The 14,877-nt window shown below is 53.6% G+C and overlaps 4 protein-coding genes across 4 annotated transcripts; 3 read left to right on the top strand and 1 right to left on the bottom strand.

Moving 5' to 3' along the window:
• Nucleotides 1-604: 604 nt before the first annotated feature.
• Nucleotides 605-1,980, top strand: BO70DRAFT_388197 (mitochondrial 54S ribosomal protein uL15m). The gene is made up of 2 exons (XM_025545968.1): nucleotides 605-998; nucleotides 1,157-1,980. Exons 1-2 carry the CDS (start codon nucleotides 688-690, stop codon nucleotides 1,791-1,793), a joined length of 948 nt encoding a protein of 315 aa, XP_025397926.1. The 5' UTR covers nucleotides 605-687; the 3' UTR covers nucleotides 1,794-1,980.
• Nucleotides 1,981-2,598: 618 nt separating this feature from the next.
• On the bottom strand, nucleotides 2,599-4,833 carry BO70DRAFT_339018 (serine/threonine-protein kinase; the record flags this gene model as incomplete). Its single annotated transcript, XM_025541230.1, has 1 exon — nucleotides 2,599-4,833. The coding sequence occupies exon 1, from the start codon at nucleotides 4,525-4,527 to the stop codon at nucleotides 2,599-2,601; it is 1,929 nt and encodes a 642-aa protein (XP_025397925.1). The 5' UTR covers nucleotides 4,528-4,833.
• A 1,085-nt stretch (nucleotides 4,834-5,918) lies between these two features.
• BO70DRAFT_397642 (SH3 domain-containing protein) lies at nucleotides 5,919-8,535 on the top strand (the record flags this gene model as incomplete). The annotated part of the gene is made up of 7 exons (XM_025546724.1): nucleotides 5,919-5,946; nucleotides 6,011-6,367; nucleotides 6,476-6,628; nucleotides 6,676-6,749; nucleotides 6,796-7,159; nucleotides 7,206-7,360; nucleotides 7,414-8,535. 7 exons carry the CDS (start codon nucleotides 5,919-5,921, stop codon nucleotides 8,533-8,535), a joined length of 2,253 nt encoding a protein of 750 aa, XP_025397924.1.
• An 844-nt stretch (nucleotides 8,536-9,379) lies between these two features.
• Nucleotides 9,380-14,490, top strand: BO70DRAFT_397641 (PQ-loop repeat-containing protein; the record flags this gene model as incomplete). The annotated part of the gene is made up of 4 exons (XM_025546723.1): nucleotides 9,380-9,744; nucleotides 9,944-10,194; nucleotides 10,265-10,371; nucleotides 13,213-14,490. The coding sequence occupies 4 exons, from the start codon at nucleotides 9,380-9,382 to the stop codon at nucleotides 14,488-14,490; spliced, it is 2,001 nt and encodes a 666-aa protein (XP_025397923.1).
• Between the last annotated feature and the right edge of the window lie 387 nt (nucleotides 14,491-14,877).

Genomic DNA, 14,877 nt, shown 5'->3' with positions numbered 1-14,877 from the left:
GGAGGGAAATAGAACTGGATCTATTTGGTAATTGATTTGTATATTCTAGAATGGTGGCAACGGATGATTTATTTCCATTTCCAGAACCATAAGGGGATAGAGATGAGGGTCGTTGGTGAGCTCTTGAGTCAGTGAAACATGCGAGGGCTATAGTCAGGCTCTAACAGACTCCCTCCATATGGGATATATGTGGTCAGACAGGCAAGCTGGATCAAACGATTCGGTAAGTACAGCTGCTGCTGCTGCTGATGCAAATTGCAACGCCATGAAAGGCTTTATTGTAGAGAGTATTTATGTGCCATTATGGGTGTTTGGACTAGTCTGGACGCCAAAAATCTTAGCATGAGTTGTATGTAAGTCAGGATTCTTGGGAGTTGGCCGAGTGGCTTTTCTTTTGTATACACGGTTGATTGACAGTGTTATACAGGATTCAAGGAGAACAGTTCATATTAAATAGGACATATACCACTTAAAATATACTATTAAAACTGCTAACTATAGTACTACTACCTCGTAGCTTAAGTCCGCCCGGGCCGAAATTGCTCCGGTCCGTCCGCCTCAGGCCCCCCAACCTCCGAAAGATCTTTTGTCCGCCCGCGGATATCATCAACCCAGCAAGCAGCAGGAGGACAGACAGCAGGACACCACACTCACCTCCACCTCCAACCTCCACCACACCACGCAGCCATGCCTCCCCGGCTCCAATTGCTGCCCTTCCAGTGGCAGCGCACGACAGCCACCACCACCCTCGCCCCGCTGTCCTTCCTCCTGCCCCTGCAGCAACAAAGCCGCAATGCCCACATCTTAGCCTCGCTGTCCGACACCCCCGGTGCCTACAACAAGCGCATCCGCAGAGGTCGCGGTCCCGCCTCTGGAAAGGGTAAGACCTCCGGAAGAGGTCACAAGGGTCAGGGCCAGCACGGAAAGGTCCCTGCTCGGTTCAATGGTGGTCAGACGCCCGAGATCATCGTCCATGGTGAGACGGGGTTTAACAATGTGTATGTTTTTTTTTTTTTGCTTTTTCTGTTTCTTCCTTCCTTTATTTCTTTCTTTCTAATCACATTTACCTACTCTTCTTGGCATAAACGAACAAGGGAGAATAAAAAGGAAAGGAGAATTGGAATTGAGCACATACTGATGATTATAAACAATACAGCCACTCGATCGACCTCGCGCCCGTCAACCTGGACCGAATCCAAGCGTGGATCGACCAAGGCCGAATTGACCCCAGCCGGCCGATCACGGTGCGCGAACTCGCGCAATCGAAATGCATCCACCAAACCAAAGAAGGCGTGAAGCTGCTGGGCCGGGGGATCGAAAAGGACGACCACGAGGTGCCCGTGGCCAGCGTGCTCAAGCAGCCCATCCACATTATCGTGTCGCGGGCGTCCGCGCCGGCCATCGCCGCCATCGAAGCCGCCGGCGGCTCCGTCACCACCCGCTTCTACACCAAGTCGTCGATTGCGCGGATCTTGCGCCGCGAGACGCATCCGTTCGTGTCGACCGCGTGGGCCAAGGAGGCCGGCAGCGTCGAGCTGGCCAAGGCGGAGGGCCTGGAGGGCGAGATTACCGAGGCTAGGGTCATGAGTGAGATGGGCTTCCAGTATCGGTTGCCGGATCCCACGAAGAGACGCGATATTGAGTATTATCGTGACCCTGCCCATCGGGGTTACTTGAGCCATTTGTTGAAGCCTATGGAGGGTCCTAGTTTGTTCTTCCGTTCTCCTGCTGAGAGGAAGTCTGCTGCTGGTGGGCGCAAGGAGAAGACTCTGCCTGCGAATAGACTCTGGTAGGCGGCGGGTGTGTGAGTTGGTTTTGTTTTTTTTTTCATCATCTAGGATGGTGATGATGTGAGGATTGGAGAGATGTGGATATCATTTTATTTTATCTGGTTATTTTGTGGGCTCGTTTTTTATATGTATAAATATGCTGCTTGTATGTTATGCTCGTGGGTATGTTTCCAAAGCATTTGATTTTTTCAAGGTATTCCTACGTGTGTTGCTGGTTGGGTTGAAGTGGCTGGTGGTTACGATTTGTAGGTGTATTGATTGATACGTTGGAAACTTAGGAGACTGCAAAAAAAGCTCCCTCCATTTTGATCAATCGATATTAACAAAGAAAAGCCCGCCCACACGTTGAAAGCAAACGCTCATCAACAAACGGAACGTACAAGTCAGAAAACCTCAGCAAGATAAGAAGACCATCCGGTTTTTGGTACGTTATACATGTGAACGGAGAAGCCAAATTTTGAAACCCTCACCAGTAGAACGCCATGTCGAGGTACCAAAGCCCAGACCCAGACCCTCTTGCCCAGGGACGTGTCCCGATCCGAAATGTCCGAAACAAAAGAAAAAGGAAAAAAAGGTATACCGAAATCCGCTCAAATAAAGAACCCGATAATATATCCGAACGCTGGTAACAGAAAGAGGGTATCATAGATGATCAACAATCCCGAAACACCAGCGCTTGTCCAGTTCATAAAAAGCGCCAGTCATGATCATCGGTCAATCGTAAGTAACGTATAGCACTTCCCGCTATAAGGGAGGCTCATCAACCTGTAGAGTTGAAGAGCTGTTATCGTGCAGTCGAAGGAAGCCTTTATAGCCTCCAGCTGGCCTCGGTGGGACTATCCTCTCCGCCCTCGGAGAACTCCCGCAGCCAGCGAGAGCAGATCACATCGCGGATTGTCCACCGTCTACCGACATTCATTTGCAAACAACCGCTGATTAACTCCAGCGCGTCTTCTCTGTCCTGGCGAAGCTGGGGATCCGTTTCTTCGCCGAGCACTGCGTCTTTGTTCCAGTTTCCACTGGTAATATTCGATATAATCCGCGGCGCGAACGGATCCTGGAACGGCCGGGACCCGACGAGGACGGTGAAAACGATGACACCGAAGGCCCACATATCGACACAGGGACTGATGAGCCCGTTATCAGACTGGAGCAGCTCAGGGGAAGCGTACTCCAAGCTTCCCGCGACACTGGTGCTGGAACCAGCTGGGCCGATGTTCTTGGGCGGAGGACGATCCGCCACGTTGTCATAAGGATCAGACGAAGCATCATCGTTGTCGGTGTTCATCCACTCTGCCATCCCAAAGTCACAAAGAACGAGGGTGGATGACTCCGGTCCACCAGATGATTCGGTTGGATCTAGCAAACAATTCTCCAGCTTGATATCTCTATGCACTACGCGTGCATCTTCGTGCAGATATCTCACAGCACAAGCGAGCTCGTACGTATATTTCTTGGCTAGCTTCATATCCAGTCCACGGCGGTTTTGGCGCACGAGGTCAAAAAGTGTACCTCCTATGGCCAGCTTCGTGAAACAGAAGGTAGCGTAATCGGTTTCGTAGACCGCATCTAGCGTCAATACGTTGGGGTGGCTAAGGTATCGCCATACTCGGACCTCATGGTCAAATTCCGCTTGAACTTCGTCGTTCTCCTTCTCGCTCCGTCCTGAGATCTGCTTCTTGACGATCTTGACAGCAAGCCGCTTCGTCTTGCCGCTCTCCTCGACCTTGTAGGCCTCCTTCACAGTACTAAACCCACCAAAGCCGATCTGCTTCCCAAGGACATACTCAGTCCCGACCATTTGACCCTCGTCATCGGGCTGCGGCGCAGGCTCTTCGGCGCCAGCACTCCACATGGACAGGAACATGCTCGCCGGAGACTTGCTGCTGGAGGCGGTAGACCTGCGAGACCGTTGACGTGTGGAGATTCGAGGACCTCTTTTGCTCCCGAAAGGTGTCATAACGCTACCTGACCAGGAGCTCCGATCGTCGAGCGAGGCAAATGTCTGCACAGGAGATGCCATGACGATAGGGGAGGGCAAGATCCCACGGGATCCCTCTGGAGGAGTTCGCAGCTCCTCCATCACGGGAGACGCGGTTGAGACCGACGTGAGAGAGGTCGGACGGTCGAGGTCAGTGGTGCCGTTTTCTTCGGGAAACCCGCCGCGAGGTATTCCAGTAGGGATGGCCCGGTTGCCTTGCTGCCGCCTAAGGCTGCGTCCCACCTGGCTTCCGTTGTCGTCAGCATCGTCATCTTGAGGTAGAGAATTCCTCAGGCTCGAGCCCCGCGCCTGGAACCGTTGGGTCCGGCTTCTAGAGTCACCCTTTCCCGAGTCCTCTAGCGGTCGGCGGCGACCTGAATCGAGGGCAGCGGTGGAGTCGAAGCCGATGGATGGACGGCGGTCTTGCAGGAAACTGTCCAGCGGGGAGGACGCTTGTAGATCCTCGGGCTTGTGAGGGAAGCTGACATCTTGCTTGTGATAGTCATCATGTCGTGGTACCGAGATGGGAGGTGTCGCTGAGTGTAGACCACTCAAAGCACTGTTGTCTTCATCAGTACCGCAACGGGGTGCGTGATAATCGTGAAAGATGTTTGTACGATCGCCCTCGAAACCATCTCCCTCGTCCGTCGCTCCTCTGCCTCCGTCCTCACCCCGCCACCGGGGCCTAGGCGTATGCTGAAAGGACGTCTCTAGCTTCAACCCTGCCAATCCGTTGTTTCTCACAGTCTGAGCCATGCCCTCTGAGAGAGAGCAGATTTAAGAGAGAGATTCAAGAAGATAGAAAGGATAGACGGCCGCAGTCTAGGTGTGGCTGTGGTCGTGGGGAGTGTGAAAGAAGCACATGAAGGAAGAAAGAGGAGGTGGGCGGGAGTGGCCGTTTGTATCTTATCGAGAAGTAGGTCGGAGGCAGGCGCACTAAGGGGGGCACAGATCGGAGGGTCCCGATGGCGACAGGAGCCTAAACCCAAAGAGAAGTTAGGGGGAGATGAGTCAAAGGCAACTAAAATAGAACGGAGTGGTGTGGTAGTGCGATGAAGCAGCAGCACGAAGGAGTTAGACAGGGGCAGGAAGGAAAGAGGGAAAAATGGGCAGACTACTGACGAAAATGGTCAGCGAATATCGGGTGATGACGGAGCGCGGAGGGCGAGGTTGCGTCGTTCGATTGAAGGATTGGCGCGCCCGAACTGCAGCAAGCAGCCAAAGCAGCAGCGGGGGAGGCGGTGGGTGGGGCTCGCCCAGACCCTGTACCTATCAGCGGGCTGGCCAACTAAGCCCAGGTCGTACACCGATGGCGTTAATAATGCAAGGTTGGCTCATTGATCATTGATGACGGCGCGATCGGCCGGCCCTCAGCCAGTCACCGGCCGGGCTGACTCACCGGCCAGTCAGAGCCCAGCAATTGCCCAGCCCGCCCCATCACCTGATATCCCGACCCTGGCCCTATGCCCTATGCCCTATTGCCGCCTTCAGCTAGCCTCCCGCCCCTCGAGGCCTTGGCGCCTGGAGCGGGACCCGCCGGTCCAGGCAAGTCAGGCACGGGGCGGTGGCCGGCTCGATCGGGAAAGGCGTGGGACGGACTGGACAAGCGCGCGCAAGGGGCGCTTGTTTGCGGGAGTTTGGAGACCTCCTTTTTTCGGGAGTGTCTCAAAAGTCCGGGGAACTCGTTGGGCCTTTGGCACTTACTGGCACGGTTCTGGGTACCAGCTTGTCTTCTTCTTCGCAATAAACAACCTTGGCGTTTTTGGCTATCTTTTCCCCTTCGGTTCCCTTTCTGTTTCGTCGCTGCGTCGCTCTGGAAGTCGTTCTTTCGCCCTGCTGCCTGAACTGCCGTTGCCTGGTCGTGCGTGCAGTCCTCACCCCGCCGCTGCTCCTTGGGCACTTCCCTCCTTCTTTCGCGTCCACTATACTTCGATCGCGCCTCGAATTTCCGCGGAATTCGCTCGTTCGACTTCCATTCGCCGACTCCTTCCACTCCTTACGGATTCCACCCGGACATCGGGCAGCGCCGAGTTGCGTTCACCACGTGGTTCCAATGCCCGTGGTTTCATGAGTCGTTCTGTCGCGCGCAATAATCAAACAACGCTCTCTTCGACTCAAGTCTCCGATATCTTAAAATGCCAGCAAGCATGGCTAGGCCACGGATTGTGCGGGCGGGTACGTGCTCACTCGGCAGACATGGCTGTTGCGCTCAGTGCTGACCTGGACTTCGTTATGATAGACACCCTTGACCTCCAAAACCACGACGCCCCTTCGGCTCAAGACCACAGCAAGCCCCTTGTGAAACCCACTGGTCTCGCGCCTCACCAGGAGAAAACCATTCGCCATGCGGAACATGATGCCAAGGCTGAGATCATGCATGGTCCTGGTGCCGACGATCAGTACGGTGACGGTATCGATATCTACGATGACGATGACGATGATGATGACGAGGAAATCGAAGATATAGATGAACTTCGACACCATCAACGGGGCTCGGAAGAAGGCGACCTTGCTGACGGGGAAGGGGACGATATGTTAGATGATGATGATGACGATCTGATGGACAAGATCTCAAGCTCTCCATCGATTGATGACGGTGCGTTCGACTGGCTTTGTTATGATCTCATCCGGTTTAGTGTCACACAAACCGTTTGAAGCAAAGCCCCCCAGTTGCATTCGCAGTGCCGTGGCTGACCCTGACCAGAAGACATTGACTTTGAATTCGTTTACGCCCTTCACAATTTTGTCGCAACCGTTGACGGGCAGGCCAATGCGGCGAAGGGCGATACTATGGTTCTCTTGGACGATAGCAACAGCTATTGGTGGCTTGTTCGGATCGTGAAGGATGGCAGTATTGGTGGGTGTCCTTGTTTATGTTACACGACATGCGCTAACACTGGGAAGGGTACTTGCCCGCCGAGCACATTGAGACACCTACAGAGAGGTTGGCCAGACTTAATAAACACCGAAACGTAGATGTGAGTCCTGCCATACTCTTCTTTTTGCGCCTTCTAACGAGAATAGCTGTCTGCGACCATGCTTGGAGATAATTCGGAGAAGTCCAAGAACCCGTTGAAGAAAGCTATGCGCCGCAGAAACGCGAAGACTGTCACTTTCACTAGCCCGACATATATCGAAGCATCTGATGTGGATTACTCGACCGACGAGGAGCTGGAGGACGACGATGTGTCATTCAACGACGAAGACATCGCTCGCGAAGACGCCGAAAATCTACAGGATGGCCAGAATGATGACATTGTCGTCGAGCCTCTTCGGCCCAAGTCGCGGGAGAGGTGCAGCGAAGACGACAGCTTACACGAGGCACAGGAAGCTGACAGCGCTAGACCCGATAGGCAGCGCTCCAGCCAGGAAATCTTCGAGACGGAAGGTGAGGAAGCCCCCGAGTAATATTTGAGTCTTGCTAACTTGTCTAGTTGACAATGCTGTCAGCAGGTCCAGAAATGGCACTGTGCGGAACACAGACTCTTTCTTCAAAGACGATACCGCAGAGACCAAGAAAATCTCTCTGACGCCGAACCTCCTTCGTGATGAGGTAGGCGGTGGTGCTGTATCCAGCGAAGCGAAAGAGGTGAGTGTTGAGCGAACGATACGCCTATTCGATGAGATCTAACAGGTTAGCAGAGCCGCGGTAGCTTAGACGCGATGGACAAGGCCTTCAGTGCTATCGACAAAGAAAAGAAAGACAAAGGCCGCAAGGACAAAAAGCCAGGGATGCTCAGTGGCTTGTTCAAGCGGAAGGACAAGAAGACTAGAACCAGCGAAGACGATGGTGAGGAAACAGAAAAGAATTCGACCGAGCTATCTCGCGCATCTCCCCAACCGAAGACATCGATGGACTCTGTATCCTCGCCCGAGTCAGCCCGATCACCTAAACCTCTGGTCGTGCAGAGGTCTACCAAGCTGCAAAAGCAACCACCGGTGGTTATGTCTCCTACCAAACAAGCCTTCCTCCAAGAACCTGTCAACCAGGGCTCGTTCGACGGCGAGGAGGTGAAGCCAGCTATGAACTCAAAGGCCGACCAGACGATCCGGCAAGTGACTTCTGAAGAAGCCGACGATATTCCGTCTTCCCCTCCGTTGGGTGCTTTCGACGAGAACCAGGGAGCTATTTCGTCTTCCGCCCGTGTAACAAGTCCTTCCAAGAAATCGACCATCGCCCAGTCTGAGCCTCAAGAGTACATGAGCTCGCCTGTTGAGTCTCCAAGGGACTGGCAAGATAAGTCGGAGGGCACGACATACTCCCAGCGTTCTGTGGCGTCTCCGCCGCAGAGATTCCAGCCCAGGGCGGCAGTGAACTACGAGCAGCATCGACTGGACTCACCTATCGATGTTTCCCCGGTAGATGGCCCAGTATCTCCTGTTGTACCAGCCTTGGTGACGGGCGCTGCATCCCCCGAAAGACATTCCGTTGTCTCGGCGTCCCCGCCTTTGTCGCCTGTTGCTAGTACGCGTGACAGCAGAGGTACTGATACTGCACCCGTGTCATACGAAACCGCATCCGTTGGAACTCCAACATGGAGTGATGCTAGCCTGCGGTCGTATTTGGATGACGAAAACGACATCCGCGATCTGTTCCTTATTGTCCATGACAATTCTAATATTCCACCTGCCGGCCCTGACCACCCAATAACTGGATCTCTCTTCAAAGAAGAGAGCAAGAGGCTGCGAGAGATGACCAGCCAGCTGGACACAATGCTGGCCGACTGGGTAGGCCGGCGGATGCGGACTTCCGCAGGCAAATAAGCAGATCTTGGGTCTCAGGGACTGGTTTACACCAGACCCATCTCTTCAAATCCGGCTTCTCACGTCAAGCCAAGAAGAGCTGGAGCATCTATTCGCTCACAATGTGCTGGACACATCGAATAAGGCAGCCCATGCTTTTTTGTCTCGTTTACTACCGTCCGTGATTTGACCCATGCTGCTGACATTGCGGGTTGAAACTTCGCAATCGCCAGTGTTAAAACAGGTCGGTTCCGGTTTTCGGAACCCTTTGTTATTGGCATTTTGTACGGTTCAGTCTTTTTCTTGTTTCGAGCTATTTTTTTTTGTTTACTTGTTTCCTCTACCACTTTCTACAGCCACTGGGATACCCCAAACTATACATGTCTTCTATACTTCGCGTGCCTTTTACTCGACTTTGCTTCATGAAGTGATGTTATTTAAAGGGCTGCTCTATCTATATTCATATCGATCAACTACTACTTACTTTACTACTACCTTTGAAATGACCAACCCGTAAACATAGTCAACCCACTTCCAATTTTCCCTCGTCCTCAATCGTAATTCACTGATACAACTTGCTCCTCTTGAATGCAGCCACCCAGCCACGTGTTCCCTGTCGCTCACCCGGCCATCATCAGGCTGAGTCGCGCGGAGCGATCACCTGCACCCAACAGGCAGTCATACAACCAACCAGTCCACCCAAACCAGTTGACCCTTCCCGCTGAACAAACCCGATGACAAGCCTCTCCTTGCCTTTCCAAGTATAAAGGTGGCCGCAAATAAAACAAAAAAAACAACAACCCACCCAACCTCTACCCTCCGCCCTCTGCATAACTCACCTCACCTCACCACCCTCAAATCCACAATGTCCGACCCCTACACCCAGCACCCATCGTCCTACCCTCCCGCATCCACCAACTCATCCTACTACTCCCCCCCGGACGGAGCCGTCTACCAACAGCCACCGCACGATTACGACCCCCAGCAGTTCTACCCGCAGCGGCCTATCCAACCACCCCAGGACTACGCGCATAATTCCCAATACGACGTGTCGCAGATCCCCCGATCCTATTCGACTCAATGGTCAGATCAGAACAATGTTCCTCCTGTTGCTGCTGCTGCTGCTGCTGCTGCTGCTGCTGCCGCTCCGCCGGGATATGATTCGGGGCGACTGGGTCCGCATTATGAGCCTGTAGCGGCTGTGCGGCAGGGGAGTAATGCTGAGTATTAGTATGGGCTTTCTTTTCCTGTTTGATCCCTTCGATCCCTTTGATCCCTTCGATCCCTTCGATCCCTTCCCTTCCCTTCCCTTCCCTTCCCTTCCCCTTTCCCGTTTAAAACCACCTCTTCCACTCCCGCCCCAACACATCCATCCATCCATCCATCCACGAACAAACCAAGTAAATAACAACTAAACCCACAAACGTAGCAATCAATCCGCAACCGAACAAACCCTCCCTGTCCCTCCGCTCCCGCAACCCGATACCGAAATCAGCAACAACCCCGCAGACTCAGATCCCACGGCCGAAGGCGACCGCAGTCTCGGCGGCACACTCCTCGGCGGCGCAACAGGATACTACCTGGGCCATCAGCGCGACCATGGCTTCCTGGGCGCGGTGGGCGGTGCCCTGCTGGGGAATTTCGTCGGCGACAAGTTGAAGGCGAGGAAGGCGGGGAAAGGTAGTGGTGGGGAGGGGGAGGAGGAGGAAGAGGTCGATGAGGAGGAAACTGATACCGAGACGAGATATAGTCATTATAGTCGGAGGACGTATCGCGAGCATGAGCATGGGCATGGGCATGGGCATGGACACCATCACCATCGTCATCACCATCACCATCATCATGATGGGCATCGGAGTCGGTCGAGGAATAGTTTTTATGAGGAGGAGGATTAGGGGGGTTGGGTTTGGGTGGATGAGGGGATGGGATGGGATGGGATGGGATCTTGGCGGGCGTGGCTTATTTTCTTTTCGTGTTGATGATTGCTTTTGATGACTTGATGACTTGATGACGATGACGATGACTTACGGTTGCGTTGCATGCCTTGCCTTGCCTTGCGTTGTGCAACGATTGCTGCTCTTCCGTTGATACCCGCTCGTTGCACTGCCTATACCTACCAACTGTGTACTTAGGTAGTTGGTTTGGTTTGGTTTCCTCTCTAGGTAGACTCGCGTTACACACTCTCATAGATTGATAGATAGATAGATGGACAGCAACCAATAGCACCTACCCTGCCAACCTCGCCTGAATCCCAATCCTAGAACGAACGATTGTAGCACACACAAAACACTTATCAACTACTAGCCGTTAACCTCTCTACCTCCCTCAGCAGAGCACAGTAGAAATCTGCAGATCATATCAGATCCATCTAATCTAACCTACCCAATCAGATCCCCACCTCCGATGTACCCCCCCCCCCCCCCCCCCCCGAACCTTAGATTTCGATATTGAAATAATCTGGTCCTGGAACCAATTGCAGGCCATAGAGAACCCGAATGTCAAAGGAATCGCGAAAATCCACTCTGGGCTGCTGGCCAATGGGGTGGGTTCCTGGCGACGCGTTGAACGTGTCGGAGGGGTTGTGGGGATGGGATGGGGGCTGATGGGAGGGAGTGAATGATGGATAGGTTGTGTTGATAGTTGGGGTAGGGATTACGGGTGGTGAATGTTGTATTGGGCGGTTGTTGGTTCCTGTAGTCAATTATTATTGGACACGCTGCTTACTTGCATAAAAGCATGGTGCCATTCAACACCTCATCAATCCATCCAAAATACTAGGTATGTACCTACGTAGACGGGCTATAAGACGCTTACTATAGCCGACGATCCATGGGGGGGGGGCTGAAAACACCAACACCCCGTCCCGTGGGAGATGACGAACCAAACTCGCGTCTTTCGTCAGGAACCCCGACCGACCGACCGAACACCTCGTGTCTAGGTACTGATTGTCTGGTCCAATCCATGCGTGAGAAAGCCACGAGGGAAATGGAGACGAACGATGACGACAATTCCGGAGTATATCACCAAAGCTGCCGCCCTACTGTGTACCCTTGTACCTTGCATATGTTAGTGCCGTCCAGACCAGACCCCGGTTGTTCGCGCACCTCGATCGTCAACCCTCGAGGTAGGCGGTGAGATTGGCTGGCGGCGAATCTGGCAATTGATCGCGTGGCTGGGGTTGTTGTTATTCATTGAGGTTGGAGATTTGGTTGAGTGATGGGTTTTTGGGTTGGGTTGGCTTTGGGGAATGGGGGATGAGGGAAGGTGAGTCTCGCGCATGCTCACTAGATACTGGGGCGTTGCTGGCAAAGTTCTGGCAGGGTTTCAGGGTCAGAGGGGGGCTTCGGTAGATATCTCCATTGTCTCTGGGAGAGAGTTCTTTTTTTTTTTTTTTTTTTTGTCTCTTGATTATTACGTTTTCTCATACACTGATGCGGGGGAGGGGAATGTTATTAGTGCCTTCTTGGACTCTGCAATGTCTTTGTTCCCATTCCCATGTCTTACGTAGCCGATCGCCGCCGTGATATTCTAGGTCACTTATGATGTAAACCGATACCATGATATGATGTCTTCTAGACCTGCTGACAGTTAGCTATTCGTGTCCTTCGCCACAGCATGCAAGCTACAATGATGTAGTTCAACAGGCGGAAATCATTAGGGTTGGTCGGGATGCCCTGTGCCCTGTGCTCTGTGCTTGCCTGCTTTTGGGTTTAACCTTCGATAAAGAAGTGTGGGTCAGGTTCCCGGCGGCCGTGACTGCCCGGGGATCCTTACCAGGGAGTGCCCTGTCCGGTCATGCCAGGCTCTGCCTTGTCAAAAGACTTCCTGTCTCCCATGGGCGGAGCGCAGATACGGTTTGGGAAAATTCTAAGTCTCCGTGTCACCCCATGCTGGCTGCTGTCTCTTATCTGGCTGGGGTTTGGGGGAGGGGGGGGGGGTTAAAGGAGGCAGCAGCGATAGATAATAGACATAGCCGACTGAAGCGCGGCGGAGAGAGATAGATAGTCCACAGGTAGGAAGAGTATCTGGTAATCTATCCGGGTGACAAAAGGATATTATTACCGGATGGGGTGGCGAAGGTTGAAGACGGAGGAGGGAGGGCCTGCAACCCCTGCAACACACCCAGTCAGGGAGCCCGCTGGGCGAAGTAGCGGAAGATCAGCGATCCTTGATTGGAGACGCTCAAGAATCCCGGACGGACTCCGCTCCATTCCGAGGCCCTGCTGGCCCCCCCGCGGTCCAATCAGCACGCCCCGATAGGCACTGGGGCCAGTAACCCTCAGGCTCCTCAGCCCCGGGGCACTCGTGACCCGATCTCGAGGCTGCCCCGGTCTGGGAGTGTGACTCCTTCAGTCCTCATATGCTCTCTCTCTCTCTCTCTCTCTCTCTCTCTCTTCCTCTTCTTCCCCCATTCACACTCCTTTCACCTGTCCTCCCGATTCCTCCCTCTCCCCCTCCCAGCAATCTACCGGCTGGGTTGACCCATCCCTCCCCTCCCTCTTAGAGAACTATATCAGCTGGCTTTCTTCTTTCTCCCACACAGTCCCTTATCGTCGCGTCTTATCTGGTGTCCATTTCCCCAGCTTCACGACCCCAGTCCACTACGCCCATTCTCTCACACCACCCAGTTGATTGATTTTAGCCAAATCCACCCAAAGTCTACCAACCATGCCTCCTCCTCTATTGCAACACATCCAGGCCGTCCTCCCGCAACACTGTGAGCCGACATCGCCCTTCCTAGCCGCCATATCCTCCTACCTCCACATCTGCCTCCCCACGCCGTTAGCCTTGATATCGTCCATCTTGGGCACGCTCAGCATTGTCTCGTGGCTCTTCGCACAACTTCCCCAAATATACAAGAACTTCCAACTACAGTCTACATCCGGCTTGTCCCTGTTCTTCCTTGTGGAGTGGTGTTTGGGTGATCTGAGCAATCTTCTGGGGGCTCTGCTGACCCGGCAAGCCGGCTGGCAGGTGATCGTGGCTGGCTATTACGTATGCGTCGACGTGACCCTCGTCTTCCAGTACTACTGGTATACACACTACAAGGGAGGACAAGACAGCTACGGCGGCTTCCCTTCCTCCCACTACGATCACCCTCCGGGAAGTGTCTTGGAAGGCATCTCATTCCCCGAGAATGACTCATCCAGCCATGGCGCCCCCTCTGCACACTCTCCACGTCCCTCAAAGCCCAAGGATGTGAAGGATATCCAGGATATCAAGGAACCTATGGGAACTCCGTCCAGCAGTCAATCGCGGTCATACTCCAACGAGAAATTCAGCACCTCCAAGCGCTCCGTCAATCGAACCGGCAGTGGACTCAATCTCCCCATGGGCTCACCCCGTACGCTTCTTCTGGCATCTATGCTCTGCGCTGTCGTAGCGAACGCCTCCCCAACAGAGCAACACGCCACGTCCGATGCTCCCAAAGAGACCCTCGAGATCCTCGGCCGGATCATCTCCTGGATGTCGACCTTCCTCTACCTTGGCTCGCGCCCGCCCCAACTGTACAAGAACTACTGCCGCAAGAGCACGTCTGGTCTCTCCCCGTTACTATTCATGGCTGCCTTCTGCGGTAACTTCTTCTATTCCACCTCCCTCCTGACCAACCCGAACGCCTGGTACGACTTCGGTCCTTACGGAGGTGGTGGCTGGGCCGACGCAGACGGCAACGACCGCCTCCAATGGGTCTCTCTCGCCACTCCCTTCTTCCTGGGAGCTTTCGGGGTTCTCGCCTTCGACGGCTTGATGGGCGTGCAGTTCCTCATGTACGGGTCCCGGGACGACGAGTCCATCATGGAGGTCGAAGACCCCAAAGACGGACGAAACCACTGGACCCGGGTTCGCGGCTGGATGAGGGGCTGGATCCCCTCTGTATCCCCCGAGCGAGGATATCTCTCCGACCCCACCACCGTCCCACCCCAGGAGAACCAATCTCTCCTGCACTCCGAGCGTGAGAGATACGGTACAGTTTGAATGCAATCTCATCCTGTATCAAAACCACACCCACATCTTACCTCTTTCCCCCCCCGCTTTTGTTGCTTCTTGGTTACATACAACAGGCGAACATGATCATTTCACGACGTTATGCCCATCATCCTAGGATATTCTTCCCATCGTTGCAAATACCTTGCTTCTCTTATGATTCCGTGTTCTTCTTCCTGTCTCGTTTTGGTTTTTCTCACGTCGTCATCTTTTGTGGATGGAGTTCCTCTATTTCGGGAGATCTCTAGATTGGGCTTTTTTTCTTTTTCATTCCATTCCATTAGCAGGACTCGTTTCTCAACCGGCATAGCATTTGTCTGTTTTGGGTCATGTCATCATCTCACCATCATCATCATCATCATCTGGCGTTCTTGGATA

Source organism: Aspergillus heteromorphus, assembly GCF_003184545.1.
Source record: "Aspergillus heteromorphus CBS 117.55 chromosome Unknown BO70scaffold_18, whole genome shotgun sequence".
Classification (NCBI taxonomy): domain Eukaryota; kingdom Fungi; phylum Ascomycota; class Eurotiomycetes; order Eurotiales; family Aspergillaceae; genus Aspergillus; species Aspergillus heteromorphus.
The sequence above is the reverse complement of the archived record's forward strand: the minus strand, read 5'-3'. Positions and strand labels throughout refer to the sequence as shown.

Bases quoted from the DNA above. Each gene is read 5' to 3' on its own strand.
- BO70DRAFT_388197 (XM_025545968.1), top strand. From the start codon at position 688: ATGCCTCCCCGGCTCCAATTGCTGCCCTTCCAGTGGCAGCGCACGACA. The intron at 999-1,156 runs GTATGTTTTTTT...TAAACAATACAG, and splicing joins GAGACGGGGTTTAACAATGT to CCACTCGATCGACCTCGCGC.